The following is a 14037-nucleotide window of genomic DNA, read 5'->3' as shown; positions in this document are numbered from 1 at the left end:
CCAATCAAATAATAAAAAACATGTATGACAGATGCTAGCAAATAAGGATATTCATGCAATGACAATATTACTCCTACACCTGAGAAATGCCCCAAACAAGTCTGAATAATTAGTCATCATTTACTAATGCAAATGAGTGTGATTAGAAATTAGACTCCAAATGCTGAATCAAACCTGTGCATATGTAGGGGGTTGATGGAGTGCAATCAACAATTTTGTGAGAAGGAGCAACACATCTGTTTAGTAAGCAAGAGTTGATGGCCTAATTTGTTTATTGTAATCATTTAAATGCAAACACATTTCCATTAGTCACGTAAAACAGTGACAGGCAAAAAGGAGTTGTTATTTTCTGTAGGATTGTTTTGGTGAGGCTGAATAAACAAATTATATTTTGCAAATGTATGCCAAAAATATAGGTGGCTCACATAAATGGCATTTAAAATAAGAAAAATCACTAAATAAAATTAAACTATAACATCAGCACACATTTGCTTCACTAATATCTCACTAATAACAAGTAATTGTGGCAGCTAATATTCTAATATACAGTACATCTTGAGAATATGAGCATATCTGTCAAAAATTTCAAACATCTTATTTCTTTTAAATCATTGCCGTTAAACATTTTGACATATGGTGAATGGAATCTAACCCCCCCACCAAAAAAAACCTTTGGGCCCAATTTGTGTGTTTACTGTAAAGCATATCTACATGTTTAACTGCAAATTACGTGTATTACACCAATTATATAAATACTATTTTTTGGTTTCTACCAGATCCTTACTGAACACATTTCTTCCCCACATGAATTGTAAAGCTGCCCACTCCTGCATGTGATCAGCCCTGTGAAACTGCATATGCCAGGTAGAGACACTTTATCACTTATCACCAGATTCACCCACTGGACTGTTGGCTATGGGGAGATGGGGGTCCCAGAGTAGGAAGTGGGGTGAAAGTAAAAACCCGTTGCCGGGCGACTGAATTATAGTTGCTATGGTGAACATGAGTTGAACAGCTTGTCCAATCAGCTGAGACTTAGGGCAGAGTAGATCTTATATACTGGAGAGAGTGATGTAGAAACATGTGGGAGGAAGAAAGGAAGCAAGGGGATACTGAACAGGAAGAAAATAAACTTCCTGGAGAAAATACATGGAAAAGGAACAAGGGGAAAGAGAAAAAAAGAAGCATGGGGGAAAAAGATACTGGCACGAAAACAATATCCTGAAATGTTCATTTCATTAAAACCTCTGTGACCAGACCCAGTCTATGATTGATTTGAATTAATATTTAAGATATTAAGGTTATTTTTAACAAAACGTTTTTTACATTATGCAGGATAGGCTATCTATTTTTCTATCTATCTGTCTACATATCTGCCACCACAAACTTAATTTTAAGTAACAATCACTTATACTAAACTAGTGCGCTTAAACGCCTTTAAAATCCCTTAAAGAATATGCGGATCATTTGACCTCGCCAACAGGGTTAGATATACATGACAGTGGAAGCAGGTGCAGGCAGTTACTTTAACTCAATAGGCTTTTTCAGCTCTTATTCATCTACATTATCTTGAGTCCTCGTCAATGACAAAGCCGCTAAGTCGCACCCCTGCATCACCAAAGCCTCCCTCCTGCACTGACTTGCATTTATGGTGACGTCTTGTGATGAAGAGGCCCAGGTCGCGCGGTGGGGTGGACAGGCCGTTGAACGAGTTGAGACTCACGGGATGAATTGTGAAGCTATTATTGTAATGCAAAGACGCAACTCCTCCCTCACAGCGAACAAGGAAGTAGATCCAAAATATCGCTTCAGGGGAAAAGAAATAACCGTTTTGAACACCTATATTTTTGGATTAAGGGAATTGGATATAAATTTAAGACGGTGGATGGATGGTAGGCTACTGCAGCACGCTGCCAGATTCATAAAATTGCACGTGGGTTGTGCGTCTTTGAGTTTTCACTTATTTTCCTCCTTCTGGCTTTAATTTTGTGGAAATTAGAATTTCGTGCAGTGCGATAATTTCTCAAATTACTTTTTAATTATTTCTTCAAGAATAAGTATTTTTTATTAACCCCAACATATTTTTGTGCAAAATGTAAAGCACGAAATAATCATTATGGATATTGAGCAGTGTTACGTTACGAGAATCCTTTAGCTCAGCCTAGTGTTGTGTTACGTAAGGGTCGTGGGTTTGATCCCCAGGGAACACACATGCTGATAAAATATATAGCGTGAATAAGTTGCTTTGGCTAAAAGCCTCTGTCAAGTGCATGAATGTAAATGGGATTCCATGGCTCTTGCCCGAACACAAATGAGTCTAAGCAGTTTATGCATTATGAAAAACCGTATTGCGCATGACATTCTTTTTTGATATTTTAAGGGCTTCTTGTCGGAGAAGCATAACAGCAACTGTGGTTAAAGGGCCAATTTTGGGTACAGCAACTCAGCCGAATGTAAAGGGCGCTAATGGCTCTCAGTCCTCCGAATGTCAGCTTCACTGGTTTTCAAGGGCATATCGTACTGATGGGGATTTGGTTAACGGGATGGGAGGGGGCCCTCGGTGCGGGTCATGACGTCACCGTGTCCCAATGTAATCCTCTCGCGCTTGAGTCCTATCAATAGAGGAGGGCGAGCGCGCTGGGATGCAAGGAAGCACTAATCTCTCCAGGCGGCTTTAACGAAGACAAGACGCAAATGATACACATTAACGGTACAGCGGAAGATACTGTTTAAGAGGGGATACAATCAGCGTCTTTTAGCGTTAAACCTCATTGCTATTTGTGGGATGCAAGAAGGGATACGGCGGCATCTTAAAAGATGCTCGACGGAGAAAATGGAGCATCGTGTTTACGGGGACTGCAGTGATGTTTGAGACGTTTTGCTCGATTTTGCGTTGATAATTTGCTCAGAAAAGATCGATGGACAGCTCTTTGTAAAATAGTCGATTATGTATTTTGAGATGTAGAGGGTTTTGTTTACGGTTGCTGTGTAGTGGGTCCTATAAAGGATGCACTACTGCAGAGGTCAGCGAATGAGTGCGAATCATAACAATGCGCGCCCTTCGGATGGATGTGCGGTGGATGATACCTTCCTATTTTCTTTCATTCTGTCGCCTACATTGCGATAAATTAGTTCAAACGATATTGATAATACTCGAAATGGCTAATTTGGGCATTGACATACTTTGGATTTTGAATTTACAAAGTTGCGCACAAAATCGCATGAAAAAGAGGACAATAGCCATGGGTGTTTGACATGAGAATGCAGAATCATATACATGCTCTCAGAGCAGCTCGTGGGGAGTGAAAGAGGCCAGTGGGTGGCCTGTTCGGCAAATTTCCTAAAATATGTATGATTAAACATTTAACTGCGTTTCATTTGGAATTGAAAATACTATAGATATATAATTGTGTTTGCTGTGTTGGCGTTTTATAGTCATTGCGTTGTTAAAACGCATTACGACATCTCCCTTTGCAGTAGGCTACTCTTTGAAGTAGCTGCCTGCTGTAGTGTGCAAGTGTGTGTGTGTGTGTGTGTGGTTGTGCGTTCACAGGCGCGCGTCATGGAGGGTGGTGACATGGGCCCGCCACTCTGCGTGTTCACGGCGGACCTTGATTTAATATCCATACAATTAAGGCACGCGGTGAATGCCAAGAGAGGGGCTTTATAACACAAATCACGTTTAAAACACGAGCGGCGTTACTAGAAATAAGCAGCATTTACAAAAAAGAGCGCGCGTTTATTCTCCTACAGCCACATTGCTGCATTTAGGAGCTGAGCAGGAACTGAGTCCGCTCGGTTTGCGTGCGCATGATGGGAATATTAATTTTGGAAGCAGTGCTGACAGGAATTTAAAATTCCTCTTTCAGCTTTTCATCTTTCGCTTTTTCATTCCCCTAAGCGCATTTCAACCAGTATATAAATTAGCTACATAATAATAGTTTCAGTTGTGTACACTCAGGACTAGAATGTTGAAATAAATCACTTTTGTTCTCGTGGCCATCATCACAAATATTTAAAACGTCATACTAATGGTGTGTACAATGTTTCTCTCTGCAGTACAGGAAATGCAGCAAAACTGAGGAAAGACAGCGTTTAATAACCTATTAAACTTTGAAAATAATAAATATAAATACCTGATAGATACACTTCTGCTTAATCCTGTTTTGCGATGTTTTGTCATTTTGTGTTAAGTCTTGAAAAATAATCACCTACTGAAATCATTGTATAAGCCTACACCAATATTTCTAGATTGTAAAATAGTACAAACTGTCTACTGAAAATCTGAAAGACATTGTGTAAGATTTGAAAGTTGCAATTGTTTTTAAATTTATTTGCAAATATGATGTACTCAGTTTTTAAAATTGCACACATAATCTTCTATTAAAGGTTGTCACATCCACACAGACTCTGGTTACTTAATAAAGCTGATGTACTTTATCCAAATTTTGTTTTTCTCCCAGTGATCCACATAATCACATTTTCCAACTATTGGTAGTCTGGGTGGGTAAAGCAAGATGAAAGCTAATCAATTTAAACGACTCTCATTTTCACTACACACTGGGAATTTCATTCCAAGCGGTTTCAAAAATTAGCTGTAATTATGCAGCTGGTTGCCAGTAACTTACTGTAGAAGATAAAGACTGAAAATGTTTCATGTTAATTTAACTGTGAACAAACTTTGGCCAGTAAATAACATAAATGTAAAATCTACAGTAAGTTACTGGCAGCTTGTTGCCAGTAATACCCAGTAATACTGTAATTTCTACAGACATTTTTTACAGTGTGGTAAATTCAACATGAAATCATATCGGAAAACATATGCTGCCTATAATTGTGTTACACATACCACATGACAAAGACCCTTCCCATACTGTATACTGAACTACTCCCATTGGCTGCTCACTTTAATTGATGTTCAATCTCAGCTGTCAAAGTGCCAGGTGTGCATATAAAAGCTGTAACATCTGTTAAGGTGTTTTTAGCTTAACTGTAGACTGAAAAAAATGATTAATTCCATTTACAAAATTTTTTACAAAACAAAAAACTTTTGTTTAAATGTAGCTTAAATAAATTGATTGCAACCACTTACCTTAAAAAATTTAGTAAATTGAATGAAGAATTTTTTTTTGTGAAGGGTTACAACAATGCCTGTAGTGGAATGCTGCTTATTTGTAGCAATTAATTGAGCAAAAAGGAAAAAAGGAATGAAAAAACTCTTAAAACAACGTGCCAATAAAACACAGCCTCAAAAATAAAAAAATTGGTTATTAATTAAATAATTTTCTGAGGGGAAAAAGTACTGGTGATTATAGAGTACAAAAGGGAATTAAATATGTTCCCATTTGTTATGATTAGCTTGTTTTGGGCTTCTTTTAAGTTTTCTGCAAACACAAATAAGCATTTTGCACACACTTATGTACAGTGATATATTAGATTATTTTAGATTAATAAAATAAACACAAACAAACAAACAAACAACACATTTCCAACATCTAAAATGGGGGATGCTGTTAATCCTTTTGTTTGTCAAACGTGGTTTCTTCATCTAAGAGCAAATCAATTAAACTTTCTGCTGGCTTGAGTAGGTCAACAGGTGAATCACAATACCTTTGTTTTGGGCATTTTTGTGCAAAAACAATAAACAAATTAACAATAAAGACAATTCTTAAGAAAAACAAAAACAAGGCAGTAAAAACACTTTCAAACACCAATTACACCATATAGTATTATTTTAATAATGAGCATGATCAAATCTAAGAACGTGATAGATAGTGACCTTCCAATACAATGCATATTCATTTCAGGGGTGACTTAAATGTTTGTCTTGTAATTCCTTTTTTAATATTTTTAGTATTTCATATATTTAATGAATCTTTTGTTATATGACTATAGAAATTTGAAACCCTCACACGGCTCAATTCTGCTCTCCCACACACACACACAAAACAGCAAGCAGGTCCTAAAAAAACCACGCACAGAAACCATATACTCGTTTTTTTGTTTGTTTTTTCCTTTAACAGTAAATCAGTAACATTAATTTTCAGGTTACACGTTTGAGGCTTTCTTCGTTATTATTATAATTATATGATCCTACGTTAAAGCTTAGCAATATACTGAGGACATGGGGGAGGAAAAAGCGATAAAATGAAATCTGTTAGGAAAGGACAAAGAACAAAAAATGTGATGCATCTAAAGTGATTTCAAATAAAAGCAGTAAATTGCTACATCTCTCAAATTGGTGTAAAGAAAAAGCGACCTCTGCTGGGCGGGGTTTGGAACAGTAAGTAGTTACATTTCTGCTCTTTAAACATTAAAAGTATGGGGTCAGAGTCTGAGCATTGAACTCTGAACCACAACTAAAACATAAGTTTTTAATTTTTAGTCCAGCCAGTGACAATGTTGACTTCCCCTGGGTAAAGATGCATGGGATGTCTTCTCCCTGATAATGCTGTTTCAACTGAGGTATAGAACAGCCATTATTAAACAGTTCTGATGACACCGTAGCTTAAAAATGTTAAGGCTCCAAGCAGGAAAAACAAAAAAAGAAAAAACAGGTGACAGGTGTGGCTCGTCACTGAACACAAAAAGTGTTATATAATTCAAAAATATAGTTTTTCTATAACATTATCATCTCATGTCAAGACACATTTCATTGTCCCTTCTACGCAGTTGCACGACACTCCACAAATGGGTTAAATCACCCACTAGAAAAAATAATAAAAACTGGCCCATTACAGTTACTGATGCTAAAGATGCGCCCCATCTGACAGACTTACACTCCATCACACTTTCCTAACACACACACACACACACACACACACACACACACACACACACACACACACACACACACACACACGTGTTACAAAATTCACTACCCACTCACCTAACCAACTCTTAAGGGCAACGATGAGGATCGGTGGGGCTGAAGAAACATAAACAGGACAAAAAAAAGACTTGTGCAGATATTGGTTGGTCAAAGGGGGTGCATGAAAACAATACCAAATGATAGAAAAGAAAAATTGTAACGATGACGCGACTTGACGCTAATCGACTTCAGCCCCCATAGGTGAAGCCAGAAGAGCAGAGACTAGAGTCCGACGCTGGCTTAAGTCACCAGAATTAAATAGAAAAACATAATGATTGTTTATTTTTTAAATTTCATCTTGTGTCCTCTTTAAATTTCATTTTCAAATGGTCAGTCCTAAAACAACTGCTTGTTGGCTGTAGGGGGCAGCCTTCTATTGTTTATTTCGGATTTGGCGTTCCTGAAAGAGAAAGAGAGAGAGGAGGAAGTTAGTATGTAAAACGCAAAACAAACAAACTTATTTTATCACAAAATTCAACCATTCCACTATCAATAAGAAAAGCTTTCATGTGTTTAGGTAAAAGCTCTGTGTTATAATTTCTCTCTCAAACATACAAAAAAAAAAAAAAAAAATTGGCAGCTTACTTGATCCAGTCGGGATCGGCTCTGCAGAGGAGCAGGCTCTACGGTCTGTCAGTGGAGAAAGAAAAGAGATTAAAATATAAAAACTCAAAGTTCAAATTACTGGTTTAAAAAATAACATCCCATTTCTTTAATTTTTTAAATTACATTTTACACAGTAAATCAAAAATGTACAAAATTATATTTCGAAATGTTTTTTTTTTGTGGCAAGACAACATTTTCATTAGCAGCTCGACACTGGACTAAAGCAACAGCATAGTATTAAAAATACATCAAAGACGGAATAACAGAACTGAAGCACCAAATAGCAAGAGCACATTGAACGTTCTGAATAAAGCATCTGGGTCAATGACAAAACAATCTCCTAAAAGCATGTTAATAAAAAATATTTTAAAAATTGATGTAATGCATGCTATTGATGCATACATTTTGTTAATTGAACATTGCAGTATTTCAGTACATAATTTTAATTTTCAAAAAAAGTCAGGTAGTACAACTATTCAATCGCTGTACATTTTTCAGATAAGTTTTAATGCATTCCTGTGTCATGTTTGTTTAGTTGTGATTAGTAAAATTATCATCCTGAAAATTGTAGTTGATAGTGCCCTTTAAAATTATAATCCTGAAAATTTGTTTGAAAATTAGAAACAACTTCAATGTAAAATAAATAATTGAGAACTATACATTTTAGAACTTATATATATATATATATATTTTTTTTTTTAAGTATATTAACAATTATAGACAACTCTAGCTTGCATATTAAAGCTTTATTAAAACTAAATGTATTAAAAATAAAATTATTTACTAAATTATTAGCTTAATTTTTTTATTTCTTAGGGGCATTAATAGAAGTAGCACCCTTTAACTTTGTGGTTGCACCACCTGACCTTTGCAATGAATTTACATTTAACAGACGGCTATTTAGATGCTGGTATAAGTTTTTCCTGTGATATAAAATTCATAAATATACCTTTTAAATACAATTAAAGTTACATTGTTTTACATTGGTTTTACCATCTGACTCAAAAATTGTACCAGCCTACTCATTACATTAAAGTAAACTTTTCATGATTATCATGTGATATCCTGTTTACTGTTTATACATGTTAAAGGCAGGGTACATGATTTTTGAAAAACACTTTGGAAACGGTAGTCGGGCCGAGTACCAAAACACACTTGTAGCCAATCAGCAGTAAGGGGCGTGTCTACTAACGGACACCGCTGCCTGGGGTGCGTATGTGTGGGGCGGGTCTATAAAAGAAGGTCCAAATTCTATTGGGGTAGGGGCGTGTTTGTTTGGTGATTTCCAATCTCAACACTGGCTTATAGAGATCATGCACCCTGCCTTTAACTTCTTAAAGGAGCATTTCACCCGTAGAAACATTAATCTTTTCTGAAAGTGCATCATAATTGTAGTCGAAATGTAACATATATTTAGAATTTGGTGCCTATTTGACCGAGAAAAGGGGTGTTTGTAGTCTCACCCCCTCAACAAAGATATTGGACTTCCTTCTTTCAATGATGCAATATAATGATTTTTACATCATTGAAAGAAGGAAGTGCAACACTGAAATCTGTATTTATCCTGTCTGAGCGGCAACTGAGAAAATGATGCATGACCATTCAAAAACATGACTGGGGTTCTAACTATACAAAGCTTAATGCAAATGGGTGAAGTGTCCCTTTAATAAAAAAGCCCATAAATGCTGTTGTGACATTTGAGAACATTCAAATTGTTTGACAAACGTTTTTCAATTATCCTAACATCCCAACAACTACCGATATGTGTGACATTTGTTTAGGAAAGGTTTCATACATTAATTAATGCCAAAGTATCTTATTTTTGGCCCAGCGTTGGGCCAAAAAGGGACGAGCCCAGCCCGCTGGGTTGTAATTTAACCCATGCTGAGTTGTTTCAAACCAAAATGCTGGAGTGTTTTGACCCATTGTTGGGTCAAATATAAACATTTTCTGTGTTAATTTCAACTCAGCTGTTGGGCTTGTCCCTTTTTGACCCAACGCTGGTGTTTATTTAAACTAAATAGGTTTTTTAAATAAATGTATCATGTTATTTTTTTAAAGGAAATAATGCTCCAGACACAAAAATAGGCATGTCATGTAATGTCATTGACCCATCTACACTGATCTCTGGCATCCTGTTTACACTATTAAAGCATGTACAGTGACATGTGTAGTGACAAATACATCAACCCATCACCTGCTGTTCAAAGTTCTTTTGTTAATAGCTGCCTATGGTCATTAACCTCAACAGGGTCTATCTATTTAACAGGGTCTCAGTTCAACAGAATGACTTTCCTTCAACAGATGCATTAATAAACCTAAAAATATCCTGCATCATCTGCATTTTCGGGGATCAGAAAAACAATACCTTTCTTACCACCTCTTCCTCCTCCTGCCGTTTCTCGTAGTGTGAGAAGTCATCAAAGATGGAGGTGGTGTGTTTATAAGTGGCGATGATCTTCAGCACCTGCTTCGCTTTCTCCAGCGGCACCTCCTGCGTGTCACGCGAGTTGGTGACTGGCTTGTTGTCATTGTTCTCAAGGCGGATGTGCCTGAGCTGGCTGTTGGGTACGTCTTTAACAAACAGCCAGTCCACATCGAATTTTCCCTTCCACTTGTCCTGCGCCCAAACGCCGGCGCTGGTTCCGTAGTCTACGGGTGAGCGCATCTCCGCCACGCCGCAAAAGTGTCCGCTGCCGTTAACGCTGAACAGCAGATAGACGGGCCCTTTACTGTTGATGGCTCGAAAAGCAGAATCCAGCCGTTTGTTACCGTGTTCCGTGCTGCACCAGATGGAGTACTTGATGGAGCGGTGGATGTCGTCCTCCGAGTAACTCTTAATAATGAACACCCGCCCGTTTTTCAGGTTCCAATCGAATTCCTTGGGGTTGTAGCTGTGCGCCGCACGGAGCTTTTCCAGAACCGGATGTGACTCAATGGTACCGGAGCCTGGAGGTCCACCCCCACCACCGTTACCAACCCCTCCGCCACCCGAGGAGCCGCTGCTGTCCACGCTGCCACCCCCGCCGTAACCTGGATTACGATTCCGTGGGGCGACCCACCTGGTTTGGGGGGGAGGAGCAGGGGTGTGGTTTTGGTAGGGCTGTGGAGGAGGCGGGCCCTGCATAGCCATCTGCTGGGCGAGTGATTGGGCAGACGGAATGGGAGGTTGAGGTGGTGGTGGAAGCCCATGAGGGTGAGGTGGTAGGTGACCCTGGGAGTGGAGAGGGGGCTGCTGGTGGTGGTGATGATGGTGGTGGTGGGGGGGCAACGGGGACGCAACTTTCGTCACGGGGCCCTTATTATCCCAAGTTCCAATGTCCATGTTATGTTTAATAGGTGGTGGAGGAAGGGTGCCACCAGGCATGGGCATCCCCGGCTTACTCTTCACCTTCATCTGCTGCGGCTTGGCTGGTTTGCTAGCAATGGCTGCCCAAGATGCAGGTTTGGGGGGCGGCATTCCTATAGGAGTACCACCGTTACCCGTGGCAACAGCTGCCGCCACAGGCCCTCCACCTATCACTGAGCCCACAGTTTTCACTCCTGAACCACCTCCTGTCACATCACCACCAATCTTTAGCCCCACCATGCCCTGCTCCAAGCTGTTCATACCTGGTGCTTTATTCAAGGTGTCACTAGGAAAACCTGTTTGCCCATCTGGCACCAGAGTGCCACCTAAAGAACTAGGTGGGTAACTGTAACTGCCCCCATATGCAGAACTTTGCGTCTGCTGGCCCTGGGAGCCACTAGTACCCCAGGCAGAAAATGCAGGGTTTTCTGGAAAAAAGTTAAAACGGTGTGGATAGATGCTACTGCCCAGACCCCCCGGTTGTCCAAACACAGTGTCATGCATGAAATGATGGTCTCCATTGCTAAGGGGGGCATATGGAGTGAGGTACGGGATTGGTGGGTCTCCGCCAGTGGACCAGGGGGCTTCACTGAGGGGGTATGGGAATCCAATAGAGGGGGCATAGTAGCTAGACAGGTAAGGATCAGTCATGGATTGGTAACTGTTATTCTGATGAGATAACCAGAAAAATGATTGTTAGTATATAATACTGACAAAATGCACACAATTTAACAATATCCAACTAAATAAATTATCATCAACCCCCAAGCACATGATGAAAGCAATGATGCAGTCAACAGATTAACTCAACCAGCACAAAAGGGACAAAGCTTGTTGAAAAGTACCAGGTAATTTTTGAGAAGTTACAGGCAATCTCCCCCTTTCTAAACTCAAGAAATACATTGCTTACCGGATTTGACTGGCCAGTGAGGTATGTTTCAAAGTCATTTTCGTGGACTGTTTCCTTCTGATGAAGAGAGCCATTTTGCACTGAAATAAAGAACAATGTTTGATATTAGCATAACAATTTAATCAGTACATCTGACAATAAGCATGCAACAGCCAACAGCTTACTCTATTTCTTGAAAGGCAGCATTAAAGGCCTGGTTTCACAAACAAGGCTTAGCTAAAGTCAGGACTAGGCGTTCGTTAAATTAAGATGTTTAAGCAAACATGCCTTAGAAAAAACGATGTTACTGGTGTGTATCTTGAGACAAATCAATGGCACTGGCCTATTTTAAGATCTGTCATTGAAAGTTATTTTCAGTTCAGATAACTCAAACATGTGTTTTGATCTAGGACTAACCTTAAGCCTCATCTGTGAAACCAGGGGAAAATGGGATAATACATCATTCAACTACTACATCACAAGAACTTCACTGCATAATGCATGATTTGAGTAACGCGTACATATCACACCGATTTTAGTGAGTCGTGCACCACATGTTCTGTCTGTGTATCATCATAATACATGATGCAAAGTCATAAATGTGGAGTAGAGTCTAAAATCTTCAGCTGGAATTGATCACATGTTTTACACATAAGCCAAAAGGGCAAAATCACAAATGCAATGGTTAAGAATGCAAATTGTTTAGTGTCCAAAATCCAAAAGATATATCAGTGTGGTGTTAATTCAACAAGAGCAGATTTCTGCCCTTTAGGAGGTACGGCTTTATCAAGTGATTGATGGAAATACTCATACAGCTCTCAGAAAGCATTTGAATGATATATGACCAGCACTACAACAACCAAGCCTTGGCTTTATGGAAAGCATAGAGAACTAATGTCCACATTTTACTAGCACTGAGGGGATATATTACATTTAATTTGATATGTGTATCCTGAAGTTAGTCACAATGTGCAACCTTTAATTTAATATAAATGCAAAGGGATCACAACTAAGCCATGTGAATAAGGGTCAACATTGCAGCCAAACTTACCTTTAGCGTCTTGTCCTTTGGATGTCTTCCCATTTAGTTGGCGATTGGAGATGCAAAGAAAACAAGATATAAGGTTACCACATTTGATTTATTTCTAACAGGAGCTTTCTAATACAAGCGGTATTTCATTACCGTATCACGCATCGTCTTTTCGTCGATATATCGCTCCCACCAGGTCACAAATAAATCAATGCACGTCCCCGCATATTAAACAGAACCGGGTACATAACATATACATGCATTTAGCCAAACAAGACATACGTAGGCTACAACCAGTTAGATAAAGATTTGGTCGGCCACGACTATCAGCCCGCGTCCAGTGACTGGACTGGTTATAACTCTCGGAAGCTAATGGGAGAGATTCAGTCCGAAATGAAGTTTTATCCGGATGGCACACCGGAGCAGATCGCATTTTGCGATTCGTCGTGTTACGAATCAGTGTATCAACTGAGGAAACGCGATGTGATTTTGCACACATACCCATTTAACCACTGAAAAATTGCTAACGGGTTAGCCGTCGCGATTGTGCGAAGAGAGGAGAGTCATATGCCCGTAATGTCTCCGCACAAACGGCGGAGGCTGGACGCGCATTCCCTGCTCCTCCTAAAGGCCTTACCGACGCCGTGCCACTCCGCCGGCCCCTACTGCTCCAACCTACCTGTGGGTCAATACTGGTGGTAGACATAATTCATCCAGAGAGCCCCTTTAAATTTAGCAAGAGTCTCGCAAAGAAAACGAAGCGGCGGCGAGGGTGCTCGGCGTAACCCGAAGCCCGTGGGTTCCTCTCGGCTCCGTGCAGGCTGAACTGCGCTTTTTTTCAGCAACTTCCACGACTTGATTCCGGCGATCCGGTGCTACCGAGGGCACTCACAGTCAAGTCTGCGGTTGTTTCTGTTCGTATTAGAGGCTCGTCGTTTTTGGGAAACAATCCAACGCTGTCACACAGTGTGTGTTTAATTTGTTAAAAGTGTATTTATATTTTTCCTCCTCCCAGCCCGCAGTTATTGTGCACCTCTGCTCACTTCCGCCCAATGGCCGCTCCATCCGGGATCTGAGCGGAGGGGACTGACGCCACATGGACCGGGTGGCCATGCGGAGATGATCAACCTGAGCAGCAAGAATTATAATCTTCCAACTATGTGTCCTCCTACTGAACCTAGAAATATTTATTACATAACGCAACATTCATCTTACTTCCTGGTTTGCGAGTATGAAATGTGTCTATCATTATAGCTGTCACTATTCCCTCATAAGAAATCCTGTAGTATACT

At 39.7% G+C, this 14037-nt stretch overlaps 1 protein-coding gene across 2 annotated transcripts; it reads right to left on the bottom strand.

The window, feature by feature from the left end:
* Nucleotides 1–5714: 5714 nt before the first annotated feature.
* Nucleotides 5715–13844, bottom strand: ythdf1 (YTH N6-methyladenosine RNA binding protein F1). Of its 2 annotated transcripts, none has more exons than XM_065246919.2 (6): nt 13425–13844; nt 12767–12791; nt 11737–11816; nt 9855–11495; nt 7457–7501; nt 5715–7271 (listed from the first exon to the last, which is right to left on the bottom strand). In XM_065246919.2, exons 1-6 carry the CDS (start codon nt 13449–13451, stop codon nt 7245–7247), a joined length of 1845 nt encoding a protein of 614 aa, XP_065102991.1. In that variant the 5' UTR covers nt 13452–13844; the 3' UTR covers nt 5715–7244. The 2 variants fall into 2 exon arrangements, with proteins under 2 accessions (XP_065102991.1, XP_065102989.1); XM_065246917.2 differs by having other exon boundaries at nt 9846–11495; nt 13425–13839.
* Between the last annotated feature and the right edge of the window lie 193 nt (nt 13845–14037).

Source organism: Paramisgurnus dabryanus, chromosome 11 (assembly GCF_030506205.2).
Source record: "Paramisgurnus dabryanus chromosome 11, PD_genome_1.1, whole genome shotgun sequence".
NCBI classification, from domain to species: domain Eukaryota; kingdom Metazoa; phylum Chordata; class Actinopteri; order Cypriniformes; family Cobitidae; genus Paramisgurnus; species Paramisgurnus dabryanus.
Note: the sequence above shows the minus strand (reverse complement) of the source record. Positions and strands in the feature narration are given on the sequence as shown.